The sequence below is a fragment of the Perca flavescens genome, chromosome 16, assembly GCF_004354835.1.
Source record: "Perca flavescens isolate YP-PL-M2 chromosome 16, PFLA_1.0, whole genome shotgun sequence".
NCBI classification, from domain to species: Eukaryota; Metazoa; Chordata; class Actinopteri; order Perciformes; family Percidae; genus Perca; species Perca flavescens.
In genome coordinates, this window is record NC_041346.1 from 23784716 (window position 1) to 23809147 (window position 24432).

Here is a 24432-nt window from a genome sequence, read left to right on the forward strand (position 1 = left end):
ATTACAGGGGATAATTTATTCTGTCACTTTTGCTCGTGTGAGGTTGAGATACCTCTCTACACTATTTACCATCTTGTAAAGCAAAGATGCCAAAACCATCTTTCAAAAATCACTGTTAATTCATTTGGAAAAGTTATTCACTTGAATAACGTCAAGTTAAACAGCTGTGATTCTTGCCATCTACTGTTTTCTTACATTGTACTCATTCCCACAGTGTAGACACATGGTGCGCTCTGCAACAAAACATCCTCAAGTCACCCGTGGCAATCTCTATTCAGATTAAGTCTCTGCCTTTAATTGTGGATTTGGTATGAAGCATTTTGAGGATCCCTGGGGAAGTGCGAAACGTGACAGTTTTAAAATACTCACGATACCTCAGGCTTATTACTGCAAGCTGTCAGATTGTGTGAGATGCACAGCGACACCCCTTCTCTCTGATCAAATTTGTCACATCATGCCAGGCGGGATCACAGGGTGGAGGCACTGCCGACATGTTTAGGAACGAGCCTGGATGTGTTCAGACAAGCTACTTGCGTTTAAATACCAATTAAGCCCCATGCGCTACTTACATCTATGGTCTATTAGATTGTCACCCATCACTATTAGGAGACACTCGGAGCCCTCTGGCATTCTGGGAAAATAATTACATTCTTTCTGCGTCATAATTACTGCCTTGAAAAGTGTCTCTTTCGAACACTAACAAAGCAGGCTCTTATTCTTTCTCTGTCTCCCCATTCCTCTCTCCCCATGCTCTGGCTCTCTCATCTCTTGTCTGTTGTCTCTCTAGACACTAATGAAGTGGATTAATTGCGTAACTCCAGAGGAACTGTCTGCACAGGACTGCATTAATTAAGTTGTTGCGTGTATTCATTTTAAAGCTTCCACGTTTTCCGACTGGCCCTACCATATAATCATGTTTGCCATCATCACTTACTGTTGCTTTGTGACTCTTGTAGAATTGGCATAGTGTTAGGATTTGCATGTGTTTTGGGGAAATGTATTGATTAGTCCAAATGAAACAAACAGTTTGTCGCTTTGAAATGTTTGGTGGCACGTTGATTTCCCATTTGCAACTTTACTCAACTCTGTGAATCCACAAAACTCAAATCTGTCACCGTCTTGAATCTATTATTGTGTGATTTCTATAACTCACACTTAGACTCATTTCATCATCAGACTTTTTTCATTTAATTCCATGTGTATTTGAATAGGGACATATGCTTAGACATAGACATTTGTGCAACAAATCTCCAATGTGCAGCAGCACAGCATTTATAGCTATTGCTAATTTCCAATGCCCGTCCTTAGAAGGGCTTTTAAACAGTCATGAAAACAAACATTAGAGATGCAGTAGGTAAGACTTATAAAACTAACTTTCTGTCATATTTGCTGAAACTGACCACTATGTTCCAGTAGAACTATATGAAGCAGGCAATAAAAAATAAAAATATCTGGCTCCTCTGGCACCACCTACAGCCTGTAGTGTGATTTGCAAAAATCCATCGCTCCCTGTTCAGATGCTCCAATCATGGCCGGGGGGGGTGTCTAACTGTGTGTCAATCACTGCTCATGCACACACATTCATACTCCCTGGTGGGGCGAGGGGCTTAGAACAGTGGTTCCCAACCTTTTTTCCTTGGCGCCCCCCCTACTCATGTCTAAGAAAAGCTGAGCCCCCCGCCCCAAAAAAACGAAGTTGAGGTAACTCTCGAGATAGAGCCTCTCTTTCTTTTTTGATACAGAGGAGTTATCAGCACTGTTTCTCCGGCATGTTTCATTCATAAGATTGTGATGCCGTGGCGGCAGGAAAATTGAGGATACAAGAAAATATATAGTTTTCATACAGACTTTTGTATACATTAGATATTCTAGTGTATTATAATTTGTTTAACATGTGCAAAACATTTTTTTTTTACCTCAACCTCAAACCAGATAAAGACTCGCGCCCCCCCTGTGATCTTTGCCGCCCCCCCTGGAGGTGCCCGGACCCCAGGTTGGGAACCACTGGCTTAGAAGACCGTTTGGGCTTCAGCAGAAAGGGGGGGGAGGGACTGAGAAGTTGTTATTCTTTGGCTAAGTCCTGGATCTTCACAATCCTACCTACAGCACCTTTAAACATTGCCACAATTAAAATACATGAAGCACATAAACATACAAGACACCTACATCTGTATTATTTATTAATCTACACATTGTGTCAAGTTGGTATGATAACCTGTCACACATGAAGGAAGTGAGTTTGAGTTATTGTATCATTCCACTTGGGTAAACCTAGTGAAAGCTTGTCTCTTACTTCCAGAGCGTGACTGATGTTTAGCAATGGCTAACCACACTCAACTGGTCTATTTATGCAGTCACTCTACTTGATTTAGTTCTTGCCTTCTTCACAGTGTTCATTCGGTTTACATTTTCTTTGACATTGCCGTACTGCATTCATGGGAAAAAATGACAGTTGTGGCAGTTCCTTTTACAAACAGCCAGAGAGCAAGCCACTGCTTCTGCTCTCATATATGTCAGCTCCTGAGTCCTGATGATTCAGGCTGTGTACTTAAGATCTTAGCTTTTTTAGAATAAAGTGTACCTCTGTTTTACATATTCCTCTTATACTCCTCTTGTATTTCACTAAAGCTGTCACAGTTCTATTCTTATTTGGGGCAATAGTGTTAAAGTATGATGCTTTAGGCAAGGTTACAATTTTGCTGTATAAAGTATTAAATGGCATTAGATTACAATGTTGCATTAACCAAGTTTTTGTCACCAGAACTCATTAAATTCACCATCAGTTTCTGAGCAACCCATGAACCACAGGTCAGAATGACACCAAATTTGGCAGGAACATTAATTCGGTGTGCCTTCACTTTCATCAAATACACAGGCCAGATTATTAACAGTCTATTGTGAGTTTTTTTTTTTAAATAATAGAATAGAAGCTGGGAGGAGGCCTCGGGGAAGACCCAGGACTAGGTGGAGGGATTATATCTCCAACCTGGCCTGGGAACGCCTCGGGATCCCCCAGTCGGAGCTGGTTAATGTTGCTCGGGAAAGGGAAGTTTGGGGTCCCCTGCTGGAGCTGCTCCCCCCGCGACCCGACACCGGATAAGCGGACGAAGATGGATGGATGGAGAATAGAAATATATTCTACATCAAACATGCATCTAGTGTATCTGCCTAGTACTTAATTTCACACTCTTTTTGGCATTAATAGTTTCCACAGAGGTGACTTTCCATTACTTTCCTAATGGTTGCAATGCTTGCAGCCATCTTTTATTTACTTCTCTATTGCAGTGATGGTAGCAGTGTCTTATCTATAATCTCTTTTCTTACTTTATTTTTATTAGTTTTGACCAATTACTAGGGGATGACCATAAACTGTAAATGTAAAGTTAGTAAGAGTTGCAGTCTTCTACATTCGTCTGTCTTTTTATTTGCATGATTTAAAAACTAAACATTTACTCACACAGAGGCTAAAACTATCATTTCTTACACTATTTCATAAACATGTCCCTGTTGCTGATTCCATCTCTTGAAAAGGCAGTGATCAAACCCCCACTCTGCATCAATTTAGAATGCCACCATTATAGTGAAGGCCCTTTTGAGAAAATTGCTTTTGTGATTACGAGTAGTGCCACTCATAGGCGCGGGAAGTAGGGGTGCTGGGGTAGCTGCAGCACCCCCTGTTGGTGGCAGCACCCCTTGTTGGCGGCAGCACCCCTTGTTGGCAAACTGCGATCAAGCCCGTATTACCCAATGGGCATTAAGCATTATGGTGATAATTATCCAATCAGAATAAAATACAAGTTGTTTAATGTAATGATTGGGAGAAGGCCGCATGCACTGTGTAGATTGGCTAAAGATAAAGGTGGGTGGGCATAGAGCAGATTGTTTACATCGGACTGATCCAAGATCAGCTTTCTAAGAACGCGTTGAGATTGAAAGAGTGGAATTAATTAGTAACTGATCCCCGGTCAGATTGGGTTGCATCAGCGAGTGAGAGTGGGAAAAACGGAGAGAAAGCGGCTGCTATAAAAATGTCCCGCGAATAAAAGGCTTTTTAAAAAGAGCTGGGAATGACGAAGAGGAGGATGTCGAGGAGCTAGCCAACGTTAGCTTGGAAGAATCGCTGCCTTCTACCAGCTACACTCAGCCACAGCTAACGGTGGCTAACGTTAACTTTAGCGAAGTTGTTCTGGAAAAAGACAGAGATGAGGCCGGCGGTCATCAGCATTACAGAACAAGGTAATGGCCCCTCAGGTACCATCATCTCTGAAGAGCCTGCACTACGGGGACCGATTACAGAGACCGTCCGGGAGGAAGTTATACCCAGAGGGATATTAGCCTTTCAGAATCGGCGGCTAAATGTCCAGCATCTCGGAGGGGGGACGAGGCTGGCGGCAGAAAGACCCGCTCTCTCACTAACGAGGCACTGACCCGACACCTTCACAACGGTGAAACGGTACCACGGGAGTGGATTCTATATTCACTGTCCACCGGAGACATTTGTTGCGTTGCCTGTAAAGTGCTCCCAACACACAGCACATGTGTAGCAGGGTTTAGCGAGCTGCTGAGGGAGCTGGACTTTGAGGATTTGATCTGAACTTTGCAAAGAAAAAGACAAGAAATTAGAAGTTCTAAAGGTAAGAGCTATTATGCTATCTGTAAATTGAGTAGGTTAATATAATCTGTTGTGACCGTGTGACCCGATAATGTACATATTTTGTTTAGTTTATTGAAATGCCATGCATATCAGACGCATTGCATCATAATTTTGTGATGCTGCTATAGGCCTGTATGAGACAGTTGTCAAGTGCAGTAGCCTATATGTTGGCTTTTGCAGTTTGTGAAGTTGCAGCTGACTAAGTGACTGTTATTTTACAACCTGCACTCAGCTGTGTTGTGTGATGGCATTGTTGTATTTTCAGTCAATCCCGTTTCAGAATTACTATTGTGCTTTCTGCTTGGGTGATTTTTAGTGAATACTATATCGCCATAGTCTTGAGCCATACAACGCTTTGGTATGATTTAATTAATTGTAACATTGTCTTGTGATGTGAGTCAGATGGCAGTACTTGGTTTATTGAACCTCGAAAAGGCATACTTGATGCCTGCTCAGCTGGACTAGTCATTAATCTTTTTTTTTTATTATTTTTTATTCGATAGTGACAGTGCATAGACAGGAAAGGGGGAGAGAGAGAGGGAATGACACGCAGCAAAGGGCCGCAGGTCGGATTTAAACCCGGTCCGCTGCAAAGGAGTCTTTTGATCAGTAGTGATTGGCTTGTGATTTAGTGCCCACTTAGTTCTCACCGTATGTAACCTACTTCATGGAGGGGAGGGGAGGGGGGGGGGGGCAGAGGTAGAGTCGTTCTGCGCCCCCCCCACAGCACCCCGCACCCCCTGCTGAAAATGACTTCCCGCAAGTAGTAGCACTACACTGTTGCCATGCTTACTAGACTCCAGACAGAAAAAATACTGCCACATTCACTTTTAAGGATAGGAAGTCAGGTTTAGGACTTAAGGGGAAAAACATTGGTTCCTCATTGACCCAACAAGTCCTCCAAACCATACCACATTATAGGTAGTGTAATTCTACCCTCTAATAAGACCCACAGGAGCGTTTCATGAATTAGTGCCCCTACCGATGGCAGGAAATATGACCCACCAAAACTAAGTTAAAGCTTTAGTGCTAGTTTTAGAACTTTTTTATATTGATGAACGTCCGTTACATTCAAGCCATCGCCAAATGAGTTGTTACAAAGCTAACTAAGACTATCAGCTCCACACAACTCTCTGTAATTCTCAGGCTATGTTCAGAAGATTTTGTCGTCCGGTGACTTTCCTGCGCAGAAGCTCGAGTGAAGATAATTACCTTTTCTGAAGAGCCCATCATGTTTTTTTAATCCTCTGTGTCCTCTTTGGCTACAAGCAACTGTGTGGAGGAGGGATAGTTTGCTTGCGCGCGATCACGGAAGGCTTGTATCATGTGGACCTGCTGACAGTGTTGTTGTCATTAATGGGAATTCCTCATGGGGGTGACAGGAACTACACACTATAGCTTTAAGTTTATAATTAAGGTTGTGGTTTTGGTTAAATTCAGATGTTACTACACTTCTGGTTACGCATGTGACGCAGAACTTGACATAGCTCTGTTTCGTAAAGTTAAAAAACCTCACAGTTTAATTTTACTTTCAAACAGGACACAAACCTCGTTTTCCTGGGTGAAAGTCCTGTGTTTGTTTGACCCATCCGCCACCCCAACCTGCCTCCTCATGCGGAATTCGGCAGTGTCACCTTACTATCTGCTTTGCTGCTTTGTCATAATTTATGACACTAGACTGCGGCGTCACTATAAACGTAAATATGACTGGTAATTGCTGCATGAACATGGGCGTTATTTGGGGGAGGACCGACTCCATTAACTAGATAAACGGGACCTTTTTTGAGTCTTTTTACCCTGCTGCGTAGGGAGCGAGTACACATCTGTTTATTTATTCATCTTCATTTTCTATTTCATGCTCAATCTTCCTCAGCATAGAAAGGATAGAGAGGTGAGAGATTGCACTTGACAGGTTCAGGGAACTGTTCTGTTTGTTGGTAATACCATAACTTGGGTGCACCATCGGAAAGTTGATTTCCTATATAAACCCGTGACCTTAGAAGACCAATATCCACTGCAGCACGACCTCCCCTCGGGGAGAGAATGAACACGCAGCACTTACCACCCGATAGCACTCAACCAGCATTCTTTAGTCACACAGTGCCTCACATGTGTGTGCGCACACACACACACACACACACACACACATACACACATACTAATAAAAATACCTGCAGTTTTTCACATTAATGAAGTACCACACAGATCCACAAACCGTGTGCGTAAAGGAGCAAATAAAGGAGCAAAACCATCACCATCAGCATAAAAATATGATCTCTTTGCCAAGGTCAAACTGTCAAGATTCAGGGTATCCCATGCGTATGGACACAGTCACAGACATACACAAAGGGATGGATTGAAACAAAGAGACAGACCGATAAATGCGCACACGTGTAAGGCCACCCTTTCATGCTTCGCTTCAACCATTAGTCATTCTGCATCTGCAAGGTAGCGTTACTATGAAGTGTAGACACCAGTATCCATAACATGCATGTATTATTTATGAGTGCATGTACGGTTTGCACATAGCGATGTATGCAAATGTATACATTATGAGAGGAGGCTTTTCATTTCTCCCTGTTAGAAGTGTCTGCCTTCTTATCACCACTGCTATTAAAATAGCACGGCTGAGGGGCAGAGATTCATCTTGTCTTTGTGTGTGTGTGTGTGTGTGTGTGTGTGTGTGTGTGTGTGTGTGTGTGTGTGTGTGTGTGTGTGTGTGTGTGTGTGTGTGTGTGTGTGTGTGTGTGTGTGTGTGTGTGTGTGTGTGTGTGTGTGTGTGTGTGTGTGTGTGTGTGTGTGTGTGTGTGTGTGTGTGTGTGTGTGTGTGTGTGTGCATCTTGTGCATGCGTGATTGTGCTGGTGCACTCAACTCTGCTTGCAACTGCAATCAGGACTGTTAAGTGGCCTGCAATTTCAAAAAGAGAAATTGAAGTGGGGACTGGAAAGAAGGAAGAAAGAGATGTAAGCCTGTGAAGCTAAAATGTGAGGTGTCCTTGATGAGAATCATTTTGATTATTCCTGACAAAGGTAAAGCGTATTGCATCATAATTGCCTCCTTGCTATTTCATGTAAGATTGAGCGTGTTCCTTTTAACAACGATTTCTCTGTATTTGTGTGTTGAAGCAGCATTTGCAGCAAGGTGGCCATTCTCTTAAGGACCCTTGCAGTGCAATAAGAATTATTTTACTGTCACACAAGTGCTGCTTTTGCATTTTTATACCCAATTTTGAACACATTTATGCAGTCATACCCAAATCCTGCATCTTCAAATTTTTGTACAGCCCAAAATCTCACATTCAATATCTCAATGAGCCATACAAGCCCACAGAATCAACAGTTCAACCACATGCTCTCTATGACGACAGAGAAAAACTCCACAAGAAATGATAGGAATAATGGTTGGGGAAGGCAGGGAAAAGGCAATTAAAAAAAAAACATAGTTGTAATAATTACCAGAAATACATAGATATGGCGTTGTTGAGCTTTTACATGTGTGGAGCTTGTCCAAACATGTATTTAGGCTCTTATTAAATTAACTGGCAGATAAGGGAGCATACGTCTCAGATCATCTGTGTCCTGAGAGAAGAGAGGTAACAATGTAAACCACAACACCCATATGAAATTGAAAGCCCTCTTTCAATCTTGCCGTTTCACTTCACGCTCACAAAGCAGCCATTCTGACCTCCCAGTGATTGTGTGCTTTATAATAGAGTCTGCGGTGATATGTTTTTGCATTCTGGTGTGTGCGTGCGCCTCAGGGACAGTGGGTGACAGACTCACTCCCTGTGTGTGGCCGATTGCAGTGCGAGCGCCAAGGACAAGCAGTGGAGGGTAGAGCGGGTGATTTGTCTCTTAGGATTGAACTCATCTCCCTGGTCTCCCGCAGGCCTCTCTGGCTCTTCTTTCTCTGCATGCTGTCTTATTTTGAAGGTGAAGAGCATTTCTCTCAGTGTTTGCATGCATCCGTTTTTGCTGATGCAGTTGATTGTGTTTTGTGAATTTACTCAGTTTATGTTTTACTCGAGGACACAGCAGATTCATATACGCCAAAAAAAGCACAAAGTATTTTTCATTGAGCTATTTCAGCCAATGGAGCTGAGGTCATAGCAGAAACGGAGCCGCATCCTGCATGTATACTTGGATGTTTAGATTATTTAACACAGAACTCTGTATTCATAACAATAGGATCCTTGATTGTACAAGACAAACATTAAGCATCAGCTCACTTAGTGCATTTTTCTTCCACGTAGGGCTCTTAATTGACTGTCTGTTTCCAACTGTGGCATGTTTAGAAGTGTTTGTTACCTTTTGGTGAGAGGGCAGTCTTGATAAAGTGTGTTGAAAGAATAGTTTGTTTATAGAAATAGTCCGAGCAGATGCAGCCAATCTGCAAAGAAGAAGATATTTAATGAATTTAGAACTGGACAAAAAAGCCAGCTCATGGACAGCTCTTAGTTATACACTACATTAAGCCAGAAATCAACTTAAAAGTAAGTATGAATATAATTTGAACCCAAGGCAAGGCAGCTTTATTTGTATAGCACATTTCAGCAACCGGGCAATTCAAAGTGCTTTACATAAAACAAAGGCTTGAAAAATACACCAATGACTGATCTGTCATTTTAGGAGGTCTCATATTGCCTCATATACTTAGTAATGCTACCAAATCACAGCAGGGTCCCTCCTGGTACCCGGTATAACCATTATTTATGTGCCAGTGGCAAAGTAATGCAGAAAAGTGTCCAGGACTGTCATCGGCCATCAGCTGTACAGGGAATAGTCACTTTGAAGTCTGTAAAAGCTGCTATGCCACCCATCACATCCACTATGACAGTGTCCTCTAAAATATCCAGACCCAAATCTCTGTAGTTTGCAGAATAGAATATAGGTGCTGGCAAGGTAAACACCTCTCTTATCCTATTCAGCAGTCCATGCAACAGTCCCCTGTTGGCGGTTGAATTCCATTTAGCTTTTATGAAGGAGGTGGGGAAGGTGATATTATTATTATTTTGTGGTCCTAAATGTCTGTTTTATCAGTTTAATGCAGGTTTTTTCAAACCATATCTACTGCAAATTACATTCATCTGTAAACTTCTTAGCTTTTTTTACTAAAGGTTCGGGGAATGTTATGATGATGGGTAAATGACAAACCTGGACTATTAGTGTTGAAAGCAACAGTCCACCAATCCCATTGACCATCCAACCTCCACACCTTACCATATAAGTGCTCTTTTGCAACATAGTTCGGTATTCATAATATTTTTCCTGAAATAGGAACAAAACAGCTATGCTTTAAGTGCTTGAGACGGAGGTCGCTCCACCAATTGTACATCGGATGTACAAAGATGATTTCTAGACGATTTTTATTTCTAACAACTTGTGTGTTGGGTTTAATAGATTATATTGGACGCCATGAAGGTCTCCAGTCCTTTATCCTCCGTGTGTGTGTGTGTGTGTGTGTGTGTGTGTGTGTGTGTGTGTGTGTGTGTGTGTGTGTGTGTGTGTGTGTGTGTGTGTGTGTGTGTGTGTGTGTGTGTGTGTGTGTGTGTGTGTGTGTGTGTGTGTGTGTGTGTGTGTGTGTGTGTGTGTGTGTGTGTGTGTGTGTGTGTGTGTGTGTGTGTGTGTGTGTGTGTGTGTGTGTGTGTGTGTGTGTGTGTGTGTGTGTGTGTGTGTGTGTGTGTGTGTGTGTGTGTGTGAGACAAACACTCATTTTTAAACCTTTCATTTTTCTCTCTTGGCTAAATTGTTGAGCAGTAACTTTCCAATGAGTTACACAACATCTTGTGTAATTTTCAAGTAAAAAGACACCAAGGGACTAACTGCAAATCAATACGCAGCAAATAAGTAGCTCTTGAATAACTCTGAATTAAGGATTGTAGATAATGATAATCACAAGTTACTTAAGCTTTATGTCAATGATCCAGTATCTAATGAGTTTCTAGATCTCATTTCTAAATGTCTTTTGAGTCAAATCATTCCAGATCAGCTGCTTAAATAGCACATTACCAATAACAAATTATTACTTCCTGATGACATACACTTCATATTGGGAACTATCTTTGTGTCTCCGCAAGTAAAATAGCACACCCTCCGACTCAACTTACAAGTAGACACTGACTAAAAAAAACTAATGACGCAATGCGTCGTTAGTTTAAGATTTATTGGGTCATTATATAGTAGTTCATGAATAATGTACAAGAGACTGAATCCTCAAAAAAAAAAACTTGAACTGTCAAATTCAATGAATATTAACACTTCTAAAAAGCAGCATCTTTATTTGCTCTGTAGTCCTTGATTTGGGTTATCCAAGAACTTAGAATCATTGTATTATATAAATGCATTTCAAAGGGATAGGTTGGATTTATACAAAGCACCTCTGGTCTGTGTTGAGTAATTTCAATGCAACCTCAGAGGAACATGAAGCCTTGTTGTGACTTGCTGTGAATTTAAAGATGTTTCATCGTTTATCTGAATGGCTTCTTGATTTCCAATGGCAGGCGGGAAATCCTCAGCACTTATTCTGTCAGGATGTCACAGTTCTATTCATTCATTCACTGTTAACCCTTCTCTTTCTTAGTGCCTTTTGAGAAGGCGTTGCAATATCTACAGACCATATCAGACAATATATACTTTGAAAGATAATCTCCTGAACTGTGCACATAATGCCCTTGTGCTCTTTATTCTGCTCCCCCTTTTTTCCATTATTCTGTCAGTCTCAGTCCCTTCATTTAGCAGTATGCAAGTCCCGTTAAATGATTAGTAAGCCCACAAGTTATTATATGCAAAGCCTCTTCCACTTCATCGGCTTAGTGAGCAGTGAGGTTTAAACACACCTTGCTAAAGTCAACATCTGTATTGGTGCACACACGCACCTGTGAATTTGGCAACAGCATAAAATGCTAACACCTATTTTTTATTTGTGGTAACATACAAATTAATTCTAATTTACTTTACTGTGTAGCTGACTTCTTAGTTTGTAAGCCGTATCACTGGAGAGTCTGTGTTTATTTAGTAATGGGAGCTCTGTAGCTCCTCTGTATACTGCAAGCACAGACCACTGCGATGTTTTTGGCAGAACAGACAGATTTCTATCGCTGACCCTAAGGCTGCTCATTAGAATTCAGCACATCTCTCCCAAATCTCCCTCCATCTCGTTCTCATTCCCGCCTTTACTTGTTTCTCTATTGCTGCCTTCTTTTTTTCCTCCTCTCTTGCTGTCATACACATAGGAAAAGAATGCTTAGAGCAAAGAGGTGAACTATTGGTCAGCCATCATAACCATGTCTGTGTGAGCTGCGTACACAGCTGTTCCCACTCAGTGACAACTGCCAAAACGTACACAAACACTGCTACACAACTGCATGCGTGTACACACACATACACATGCACGTCTGTAGTTAAACCTGTTATATTTTTGATATTAACATTGATTCACATGACTCCACTGTGAAAGGGCCACTCACACCTGCTGAAATCAGAGAGAATTACCACCCAACTCTACAGCTCCAAGGAGCTTTTAAGCCTCTTTAAACTCACATTTTTTGTTAAGGCCTACGCAATTATTGTGTAGCTGTGTCTAAGCTGCTCTCATTAGCCCCCCGTAGGCAGTTGTTTCCACATAAAAAAGCTCTGATAAACTCACCTGCCAGCAACAAATGGCTATCAGACAAAAGTGGCCACTGATGAAAGCTGAGCGATTACGGCTAAAAAGCCAGATATTTTTCTCAAGCGTTGTTGGAGACTGAAACAGCGGTAAACAGAGAGTGAATATTGAACCTTCATTGTGTCAGGTACATAAACATGACCCCAAATGAACGCTACTCTATGTCTGCTGAATGTGAAAGTAGGCAAGGTTTGCTGAATTGTTAACCAAGCCATTGTTAGACCCTGTTTAAACTTGGTTTAAAAATGCATCTCAAGTCAAGACCAAGGCATGGCGAGACCGAGTCAAGACAAAGACCAGACCAGTGCCAGACAGCCAGAGCTTCTCCTGTCTCCCGCATTCACTTTCTTGGGAGTGCATGTTAAGGGGGCGGCGAGAAGAAGTTACAAATTTCAAATTGGAAATGAGTCAAGTCCCTGCAGTTGTGGTCTTGACCGGTCTGGTGAAGAATATGGGTATATTCCGACAGAACATGAAAGAATGTAAACATGGTCTAGTAGAAACCCAAATACAAATATGAACCTGAAAATGAGCATGATCCTGTTGATGGTATCATCGGGTAAAGAGCAGATTTAGTCTCAGTCACGTACATTCACACACAGACAATTTTATAACACTACGCTTGGATAGAGAACACATTCTGATACATTAATTGCTAATGTTTGCTGCATCCGTTCTTAAGTAGGCATTTGTGTCTGCATGTGTGCCCACGTGTGTGTGTTTGTGTCGGTGTTATTGTCCCAGGCTAATTGAGCAATTCCACCGTGGAAGCAGCGGGCTTTACGGTCACGGAACGACGTGCTCTCATGGAGCAGTTAGAAAGCCTCCACTTTCATAATTACTCCGCTTTTATCTGTGCAGTGGCTCGAACTACTCCCAGATGCATACAGGCACAAAAGACACATATACTAAAGCATGTAATTATTACAGATATTGTATACACACTCCTACATTCACCTTCATATGTGAATGCTTGCACATGCTGTACCCACTCACATGCAATGAAAATTTCCTTTTCCTTTTTTATTTCTTTTGTATTTGGTGCAGGACAAAACTCTGTGTTCTGAGGATCTTGCAAAGCCATCCCTCAGAAGACTCACTGAGCCTGTCATAAACTTGAATTCAGTGATACCTTTGAGATGTACAGATGCATGTTCAGATTTGTCTGTGGGAGTGGGAAGTTATGTGTGTAGGTGGTAGTTTTATCAGAACCAGCGTCATTTATCTCTTAACAATGATTTAAATATTAGATTTGAGGGCTTTGGCATAGAAAATGTGCTGCACCCACTATTCAGATTTTTATGTTATTTAAATACAGATACAAAACCTTTGTCTCTCTGTGTGTATTTGTGCGTGTGTGTGTGTGTCTGTGTGTTTGTGTTTGTGTTTTTGCGCATGTGCTTGCATGCTTGATTGCACATGTGACATGAACAAACGTCAACACTGGTGGCCCTGTCTGTTTGTCTCATGCAGACGTTCTGTGAGTGTGTGCCCAGCTCCTCCCAGCTCAAACATCGCTGGTCAGACTCAGAAACTGCCAGGGAGACCCCGGCCAAGGTAAGGCCCTGTCACTACAACGTACTGTGTACATGCACACGCAGGCAAATACACATGCACGCAGACACCAACACACGCTTTTGTTTTATGGGTTATATCAGAATTACAGAATTAGTGATTAGGGGCTTTAGTGTAATTAATACGTCATACTGTTGAAAACCATTTCAACAGTTTATTTTTTTATATCCTTTTCTCTGACTGAGAATACTGTGAATCAACTTCTTCACCATTTGCAACTAACAACAATTTGTACTATTTAATTAATCTGCTGATTATTTGTGCATTTAATTGTATGATATCATAATAGTCCAGAGCCCAAGGTGACATCTTCTAATTGCTTATTTGATCTGACCAAAGCCCAAAGATAGTCAATTTAATATCATAAGCGACTGAGACACCCAACAAACATTCACATCTTAGAAGCTACAACCATGGCATTTTTGTCATTTTCGCTTGTTGATTAATTGATTGAACAAATTGTCACTGATCATTTTTCTGTCGCTCATCTATTCGATGAATCTACTTTTCTTTTTGTTATTGAAACAACTGTCAAACTGGATGTTGTAGGTTGGTATAGGTTCCAGCAAACATTGAACAAAAGTGGAAGAGTGAAATTGATAAAAAGCAATGTCCTGTATACAAATTCCCTCCATTGCTACAGTTATACCGTTTGTCTTTTTGTAATTATATATTCCACCACCTTCCAGTAAAAACCTTGGCACACTATGAATAGTAATTTTCTCACCTGTGGAGGGGATTTGGTATCCTTGACGACGATTTTCATCACAATCCGCTTTCTCCCTGCTTTGGTGATGGCAGTGTGAAGGATTATTACACATTACATTTTGCCACCGCACAGCAGCGATGGCACAACCTCCGCTCAAGTACACAAAATGCACAAGCATTAGACAGGATTAGGCTCTGCAGATTCTTTAAACTCGGCGAGTGATCATGGCTGAAACAGGAAAAGGAGCTTGATTGCATGGCAGAATGTTGAAGGAAGCTACAGTGTGCATTGAATAGTGATGTGAAAATCGTATTCAAGCTGCAGGTGAATGAAATAGTTGGTTGCATCAATGTGAAATGCTTCCTGTGTATCAGTGACAGCATATATGTGTATATTTGTGTTTGAAGGGAAGAAGGACAGCAAGGGAGAGATCTTGCAAGACTGCCGGTTTCCTGCTTAACTAATGAGCAGACAAATCCTTTTGTCCAAGAACTGTCTGCCAATGTTCCTGCGTGGGAGGACAACATCATTTAAATAGAGAAGAATTCATTCTTTGCCTCTCCTTTTCTATCTATCCATCACTATTCCCCTGTTGTCCTCTCAAATCCCATGGTGTGGCATGAGTAGAGGCAGGAGAGGATCTGAAAGTCAGCCACTAATTACAGAAAGGGCTCCTGCTGTGAGATTGAGACTCATTTACAAAAAAATGTTTTTCCAGTGTTAAGAGGCTGCCTGCGCAACCATTCTCACTGTCATTACCCGACTGCGACTCTTGAACTGAATTGAAGTATTGTGTATTCTGTTGGGACATGAAGCAGGTTGCCTTTTTTTTTTTTTTTTTTTTTTTTTTTTTTTTGTGACCATTGAAAAAAACTAATATGGTAGCAGCTAAAACTCCACTTGTCATTGTCCTTGACCTTTTTTTTTCTTCAAGTCATTCCCTCTGATGTCAGCCTGACCTCAAAAAAGAATTGAACCAAGCTTGTTGCTGGGTCAGTGGGACCTTTTCTTGCAAGTCCATTTTTAGTGCCCCTACCCATAGACAGTATTTTAGCTGTGTGCATTTTCCCCAGCGCCCCCACAATCAATGAGCTACCTTAACTGACTTTAGTTATCTTCATTTTAGGCTGCGTTATTGGTACAAATTTGTACCTTAAACCAGGAATCTTCATCAGGGGACCGGGACCCCTAGGGGGTCCTCAGAGTCACTGCAGGGGGGCCTCCAAATTATTGTTAATTCTTGAAAGTCTTTTCAAAATTGTAAAAGTCTTAAAGGAACACGCCGACTTATTGGGACTTCAGCTTATTCACAGTAACCCCCAGAGTTAGACAAGTCCATACATACCCTTCTCATCTCTGTGCGAGTTGTAACTCTGTCTGACGCCCCCAGCGCTAGCTAAGCCTAGCACAGAACCAGTTCCAACTAACCTACTGCTCCAGATAAGTGACAAAATAACGGCAACATGTTCCTGTTTACATGTTGTAATTTGTATAGTCACAGGGTGTACAAATAACAAGGTCACTATGCTTTTACTATCTAGTAATTGTTGACGCTATCACTCCAACTCTGAGAGAACTCCAGGCGAACTCTCTGCTCCTCACCACAGGGCTTCAGGTGCTGCGAGCAAATCACTCCGCCCAAGTAGCAGAAGTAGCAGTGCTTCGCCTTTCTGAGAATATAGTTCCGAGTTTGTATACGGTTAGAAGATGGCTGTGTCTCATGTGACCTTGCTATTTGTACACGCTGTGACTGTACAAATCACAACATGTAAATAGGAACACGTTGGCATTATTTTGTCACTTATTTGGAGCAGTAGGCTAGTTGTCCAACATATTATTAGCAAATATAAATCCCCACTGATGATAGGCTTACTGGCCAATAGGTAATGTAAGGTAGCCATCCACAGATACAGTTCATCCCAAAGGATTGACTGTTCCACATGTGTGTTTAACATTAAAACATGACTTATAAAATCATGGCAACAATTATTAGGCTATTTATATAGCTTAGTATTCAATGCGAAAAAAAGGTATCTATAAATGCTTTAGGCTGCCCTAAAAGTTATTGTAGGACCAGATTAATATGCAACTTCCATTTTATACAATATATGTAGTAGGACGTCCCTGATCTCTCTATCAGTTAAGGGGTCCTTGGCTTAAAAAACATTGAAGACCCCTGCCTTAAACTATCAGAAACTACTTCATATGTTGTGCTTTAAGAGGTTCACATCTGTGAACATCATTATGTTCCTGTACATGGTACATCTGCGAAAGGTTTCATTACATTCACTGCTGCTGTATGTGTATGTGTGTAGGTATCCGTCAGCTCTGTGTGTGTGTCGCTCTCGGCATAACAGGTGCCACCGTATATCTTCTCTGTGTTAAGTTAACAATCAGTATGCTAGCAATGAATATTTAGTGCAGTGCCCATGATGGTTTCCACTGATGTCTTGGCCCGCTGGCGATGGAGCTCAGAGAAACTGTTCTGATGTTACACTGCAGCCATTCTGCCGCGAGAGGCCATTATACACATTATGTACAGCACAGACACCCTGCCACAGCCAAGCCCAGTCATAGCGTATCACTTAACTGCACATACACTCGAACAAACGGAGAGGGGAAAAACTAAAAACACTTTTTGACATGCAGAGAGAAATTTCATCATGCAGTCTGGGTCTACATCTTAAGTTAGATGTTAAAAATGTATTTTTTTACATTCAGCAATACTTCCCTGGAGCTCTTTTCTGTGATGATGTATTTGTGGTGGGGAAAAAAACAGGAAGAAGTGGGAAGGTTCTGACAAAGTAATCCAATTTTTCCATTTGCAATATGTGCATGGTGCTTGCCTGTCATTTGGCAAAAAAGGGCTGTGTGAAAAAAAATGTGTGTATGCATGCATGCACAGTTTCCGACCCATTTGGATAAATAGAGCCTACAGGCAGATTGCAGTGACAGTGCTTCCATAGAAAACAGTGGCCACAGTAAAGTTTGCCCCTGCAGAAAAACAATAATGCATTAGTTTAATCAATGTACTTAGTAGATCCAACCCAATATATTTTTAAATTACAGGAGTAAAAATAGAAAAGAAATCAACAATACATGTAATATGTGATGAAAGTAGTCCTTTTCCAATCACCCTCTCAAAAATGGGTTTGTTCCCCTCCAGAATAAAGGAATCATGTATTTTTGTGTAGATTGGTAAGGCAGCTTCTCTTCTCAGGTATTACCCAGATCAATTTCTTTTTTTAAATGCAATAATCTACCGAATGCATATATTGCGTTATTCCCAGAGTCCGTGCTTTCTTGTTGTTTGTGTTGTGTGTTAGATTTTTTTAAATTTCAGCTAAAATCTTCTTTTGTGAAGCATAAGATTCCAGCAGGGACTCACCAGGCCTTGAAAAATGTGCTCTGTGGCTCCAGGCCCCATATGGATCTGCCCATGTGAGTTGTAAATAAAGCCAGGGGGTTACAAATGGGGCCCATGTGAGAAAACCATCCTCAGGCTCCATATAAACCCCTTTTGTGGGCATTTACGTTGGCTCATGATTGGACAAAGGAAGGTTACAATTAAGGCCCATGTAATAAATCATCCTCAGACCTCAATACTATGTGGGCTAATAATTGGGAACAACACAGTGATCCCATATTTTGACCCCTGCATGGACAAGTTGTTGGGGGAGTTACAACTTCTTTACTGTGGGCAAACACATTGGATAAGAGTTTTTCGTGGACAACACAATTGATTTTCTCCACCTTAAAGAAACCATAAACCTCCATTGTAAAGCAGACCATTAGCTGTCTATTACTGTGCTTCAGTGTGCTTGTGCAGCCAATTTACATATTAATGAGCTTGCACTCACTCACAGTTGCACATACAGCAACAAACGCACACTTCCACACACCTGCCCACATATTTTCACAGAAAAACATTCTCCAGTACAGAAAAAAAAGATCGGTAAGAGATCAGTTGTTGATTCATTTGGAGGAAGATATGGGGGAGCCAGGCATTGTTAATCATGCATAGGGGGGCCATAATGCTCTCTCCTATCCATTGCTAGTTCTTTTGACCTGAGTGGGAAAAGGGAGCCAGATCATAAAAGTTGGAAAGGTCTTTACAGTATTGTCCAGTTAATGGAGACCGTGTTACTGGTAGAGGTCTGCCTTTTTTTCCCCTCTAAGAGGATTCGACTCTCTGTTGATTCATTTAAACTATATAGACTGTCTGAGTCTCTTTTGTTTTACTTTCTCTTTCTGGCTACTATTGTTTCAGGTTTGTATAGTTTTCTTTCCTGTCTCTGACATGGAAAGATGGTACATCAGTGCCTTGACTAGAGGTGTCTCCTCCCTCTGCTGCACCATTCTGATGACATACAGGGAGTTTTAGAGAATTTTGAGAGAGCACTGGCAGGAATCCACATTATGTTGCCGCATAAATCATTCAAAACTACATTTGGACAGATGTGAATATGTTTATATTGCCGAGTACTGACCCCCCTTGGCATTCAACATATCCCCAATGATGGATGAAACTCATTTCTTTTTGAATAAGGCAGGTTTTTTGCCATAACCTTTGGTGTTCTAGCAACTGTGTTCTAACACCTACCTTTTTTCTTCTTTCCTTCCTTATTTTCTTCCCTTCCTTCTTCCTTCCCTCTTTCCTTCCTACTTACAGAGGATGAGCTGCAGCTACCTGCTCTGCACTATCCTGCTCTTTGTGGCTGTTTTGCTGGCTGTCACTGTAACTGGCACCATCCTTTTTATGAATCACTACCAAGCCCCACCAATGTCTGATGGCCTACCCCACATCTCGACCAATCAGGATGAAGCCAATGCCCTGGTCACCGTTGAGAGAGGCGATGGCTCTCGTATCAACATCTTCATCGACCCAAACTGTCCCGACTACAACAGTAACTTTTTGCGCCTGGAGGGTGTGCAGACGTCACTCCTCCACTCACTAACCGACCACGACTCTGACCTGAAGTCCGTGAAAGGCCAGGATCGGGCTCTTCTTGTCAGTCTGGCTGAGGAGGTGGCCAAGCTGTCAGCCCACGCGGGGCAACTGAAAATGGACTATGAATCCTTACGCAGGGGGCAGGGCAGCCTGGGGCAAGACCTCAACACACTGCAGACGGAGCAGGGACGCCTCATACAGGTGAGACCCACACACAGAGACACAGTGGACATGCAATGTTATCGTAAGGTCATAGAGAATCGCCCAGGTCAAAGGTGGTGTTTTTTTTTTAAAGATTCTATATGTTAATTATTGAATTTTCAGAAGCCCTAGCATCCTTGTCCTGATATATTATAAAATAGTGTAATGTAATATTCAATTATGACTGTTTAAAAAAAGCCATGCGCTCTAAATGATGGTATATTGAGCATTAATTATTTCCCATTTTTGTCCCATTCTGGCACATAGCCATGAATGGTGCTCACATGATTACTAGATATTTAGATGCTGAACTGAGGCTTGAGAAAAGGGAAAAAGTCATGTACCAATAATTTGCAGAATAGTCTTTTTGCCATAACTAAATATTTTGTGAAGAAAAATTACAACATGTTTTTCTTTCTTGTTTTTTTTAAATGATTGAACATAAGGGTAATTGGTTGAGCAGTAAAAAACGATGAACTGAATCCAGTGTGCAAGACTCACTTCTCATGACGTTAAGTACTGTACAGAGGTGCTCAAGGACTGGATTGTGAAACACTTATCAATATGTATTGATTGTGAAACCACCTTGAGATGTGTGACAGCTCATTAGACCTGAAGACAAGTCCCTTCCTTTTGCTGACTGCAAAATCAAAACACCATTATTCATTAATCCAATGTCAACTTTCTCTTCTCTTTTTACACTGTACAAGCTCAATAATGGCTTGATTAAAGTGCAGATGTGCTTCATGTTCAACTGAGTAGAACTCTCTCAGTCTAGTGTTTGAAGATGAGGTCACAGGGGAAGAAATGCCCATCACGATTCAAGAAACGGAACAACTTACACATTAATTCAATAAGAAAGCATAACGTTTCCCTAGATGTCCAAGACAGACTCCACATTGGACGGAAACATGATTAGACCCCCTTTAGTTTCGCTCCGTCTGCATCGATTTATTGACGATGCATTTTCTTAAATGTGTGTGGAAAATCTTCACACTACATGCTCTTTTAATTGTGGCCCATCAGGCTCAGTCTCTCTGTTCTGCAATGAATTGATTTCATAGCTCCCAGCCATACAGCTCAAACAACTGAATGCATTCTGCTTCTGCCAATCCTTTCTTTAAGCCAGATCTCTTTAGCTCAGGGTTCAACATTGTTTAGAAATCACTCAAAAACTCACTGGATTGATTTGCGTTGACTCTGTGGGCTAAGGAACCATGGGTGCTGATTGGCAGTGCAGTGGAGGCAGAGAGAGGCCCTGTCCCTACTGCTGTTAATATGGTGTAGGTGGCACAGCGTAGTGGGCACTAGGGCTAAGTGGAGGTGGTGCTGGCAGCCCCGACACTGGGTGATTGATTTTCTCTTTTGGAGTCAAGGCATGTGGTGTGCACATCCGCAGTTTCTGCCTGACACCATGGTGTGACTGTGTGATCTATGGACCACCTGTGGCCAGGACTTCTGATTTATACGATGACACAGAGCTGACTGTGCCAGTGTTGGTATTGGCTCTGTGTGCAGTGCACCACAGCCCCCTGTAGAACAGTTTCACCCTGTCATATAGAGAGAACCCCTTTCACATGCCTCTGAGGAGATGAGCAGGAGAGTCTGATTGCAGTTGGTTCAGGAGCGATGTGTTTTGATTTTTCACAAACCGACCTATTCATTTTTCACAGTGTCTGCTTGCAGCCTTAGATAGAAAAGGTACACATTTGCACTCAAAGAAACCACTCGGATGGGATCAGTACAATTTAGAAAACTAACCAGGGTTCAAAATTTGTAACATTTACCAGCCAAATGCTGGTAAAATATGCAAGTGGCTGGTAGATTTGCTTCATTCACCAGCCAAAAACAATTGTGATCTATTGAGGGGCTGGTAACATTTGAACATTCACTAGCTATTTGGTGGACAAGAAGTTAATTTTGAACCCTGAAGCTAACAAAACATTTAACTGATGGTTAGGTTTCAGAGTGATGAACAAGGTGCTAGTGTTTTCACTAAGTCAAAACTCATATGTTACTGGCAGTATATGTCTTCCTCCTTAAGTTACCCCTGAATATTAGAGGCCTAGGAGTTGAGACATTCGGGGGCTCTTCATGGCTTGACCCCTTCAGATTCACAAATGCTAAATGGCAACAACATAGCCATTGATTTCGAGATACAACCTGAAGTGACTAAGCAACCGTATCCGCCTGATATTTTTCTTTAATCAGCATTATTGAGTACTTTCATTAGTGCTGTCTGTGCTATGATTTCATGGGCCAGATTGAATACTGTCAGAATGTGTTTACATTTAGTTAAGTTGAATAAAAGCAATTCTCAAAAAAAAAAAGAAATCAAAGGAATAAACACACACACACACACACACACACACACACACACACACACACAGCTATCTTGCCAAACCACCTCTCTGTAGTCATCACTTGTAGAAAACTAATGAAGCGAAGGGAGCCAAACTTCAGGATCACAGTTTATGTAAATTCAATAGAATTTTAAACACTAAATCCAAATTACCCAAGTCCCAAAGTACTTCCTCTCTAACATTCTTCTCACATTTCTGTGGTGCATACCTTTAAATCTTAAGAAGTGTTCTCATTACGGTCTCCTCAATGTCTCTCAGGTTACTATCTCCACCGATCCTTCTCATTGTAACAAGTGAAAACTTTTGTCAGGGGAATTAATTACATTAAAGTTGTTAATGTATTTTTTTTTACTCTGACCGGCAATGGCAGCCCTGCACATGCAATGTAGGCAACCACGTATAATGCCCATTACCTGGGGGTTTTGTGACGTGCACTCATGCACCCCTTCAGCATAAAATTAGAAGCGCTAGAATACCGAAATCTAGTTCACATATTCAACTGACTTGACGTTCAGTTTTGCACAATGTCTGACTGCAAAAAAAAACTGCAAGGCTGCAAAGAAGAGCATGACTTACTGATTTCCTTGAACCACAGGTCACAGTTTAAACCGAATTATGTGCCTGTGGAATATTAATGTTTTGGGCAAGTGACACCCACAACCTCTGGTAAAAATCTAGGGGCGAGCCTATGCTGCTTTATAATAGAAAACCATATTGCCTCAAGATGTTCATTCTGTTCAACACAAAGTCGTTTGAGGACTTGAAAAAGTTAAATTCAGAGTGCTTGTTGCAGTATGTCAGCCAGGGATGTTTATACGAATAAATTCACAACCTCAATAAGCGTGCATAATGATAAAAAGTCACATTCACAAGTCATAACATGTGGAAACCTAATTCAATTAAGCAAATGTGAAGCTCTAAAGATACAGCTTCAAAACAATACAAATCAGTCCAAACCTCTGTCATCAGAACAACACAGAACAATGTAAATATAGTTCTATTTTTAGTATAAAGGCACTTAAAAATATATATCTAATCACAAAATGTACAGAAAAAAAATATAAAAAACAAAATGCCATTTCCCTAGAACATTTAACAATATCCACTTCAGTGCAATATACATTTCTGGAAATGTTTTTGTTAAATATAATGGTATTATGGAAACTAAACAGGATGTCTAATATCAAGTGGTACAATTATTTATTTATTTTATTTATTTATATACAGTGCTGCTCATAAGTATTCATACCCATGCTAAAGTTGACTAAAAAGAGGAATAAAAAAATCATCTTTTGGAAATTGATCTTAATGCCTTAATTAAAAAAATTAGGAAAAATCCAACCTTTTAAGGAGACCAATTTTTTTTGTGAATGAATAATGTATTGTAAATAAATAAATGTTCTTCCTTCCCCCTATGTTAAATTCCCATAGAGGAAGGCAGATGTTTATTTTTAAAGGCCAGTTATTTCATGGATCCAGGATACTATGTAGCCTCGTGAGACCGTCCTGATCTCGCGAGCTCCAATTTTCCACTCGCAGATCAGTCTGCCATCTTGAGGTAGAGAAAATTTGGAGCCGTTAGCCAAATGACCGGGCCAATCAGCGTTGGTTTTGAGGCGGGTTAGGTGGTGATAGACAGATAGTTTATCCAATCAGCTAACCAGGATTTATGGGCAGCGGTAGCCGCTCACTAATGCTTTTTTTCTCTTGGATCCTTCTTTTGGAATATGGACCGGGAACCTGAAATGGTGTCTTTTATTCCTAAATTCTCGTTACACAAACGGCAAATATCCTTACTGACATGTTGCTTGCATGCTGAGCTAACGAGCTATGCTTTGCCTGCAGCAGCAGGGGCGGGCTTGTGGTTGTATTTTCATACGCTTCGTTGATCTGATTGGTTGATTTGGTCCGTCTATAACATAGGTGATAGACAGATGGTTCATCCAATCAGCTAACCAGTATCAGTAATTTCGCCCCTTCCCAAAAGTTCTCCAACGGAAAGTTCCCAGATGGATATACCGAGCAAATGCGAAACAATCCATCTAGTGGAGTCAGGTTAGATACTATGCATCCTGATAAAGTTCCCTTGGCCTTTGGAATTAAAATAGCCCCACATCCTCACACACCCTCCACCATATCTTACGATTGACATGGTTTTATTTCTGACCACACATGGGTGACAGAAATGGAAAACATATTGACATATACATATTGATGATGGACTCTCGCTTTAGAGAGACTTATGGCCAAGTGCACACACAGACATTAATGGGCTATCCCACCACTTTGTTACATTAATACTGATTTTAATTG

At 41.2% G+C, this 24432-nt stretch overlaps 1 protein-coding gene across 1 annotated transcript in view; it reads left to right on the forward strand.

Annotated features, from left to right (window-relative positions):
* The window catches only part of fibcd1b (fibrinogen C domain containing 1b), a 160574-nt gene that overhangs the window by 67573 nt on the left and 68569 nt on the right, over positions 1–24432 (forward strand). The window contains exons 2-3 of the mRNA XM_028602102.1: positions 13794–13877; positions 19277–19756. Coding sequence (XP_028457903.1) covers positions 13794–13877; positions 19277–19756 — 564 coding nt within the window. The remainder of the gene's footprint in view (positions 1–13793; positions 13878–19276; positions 19757–24432) is intronic.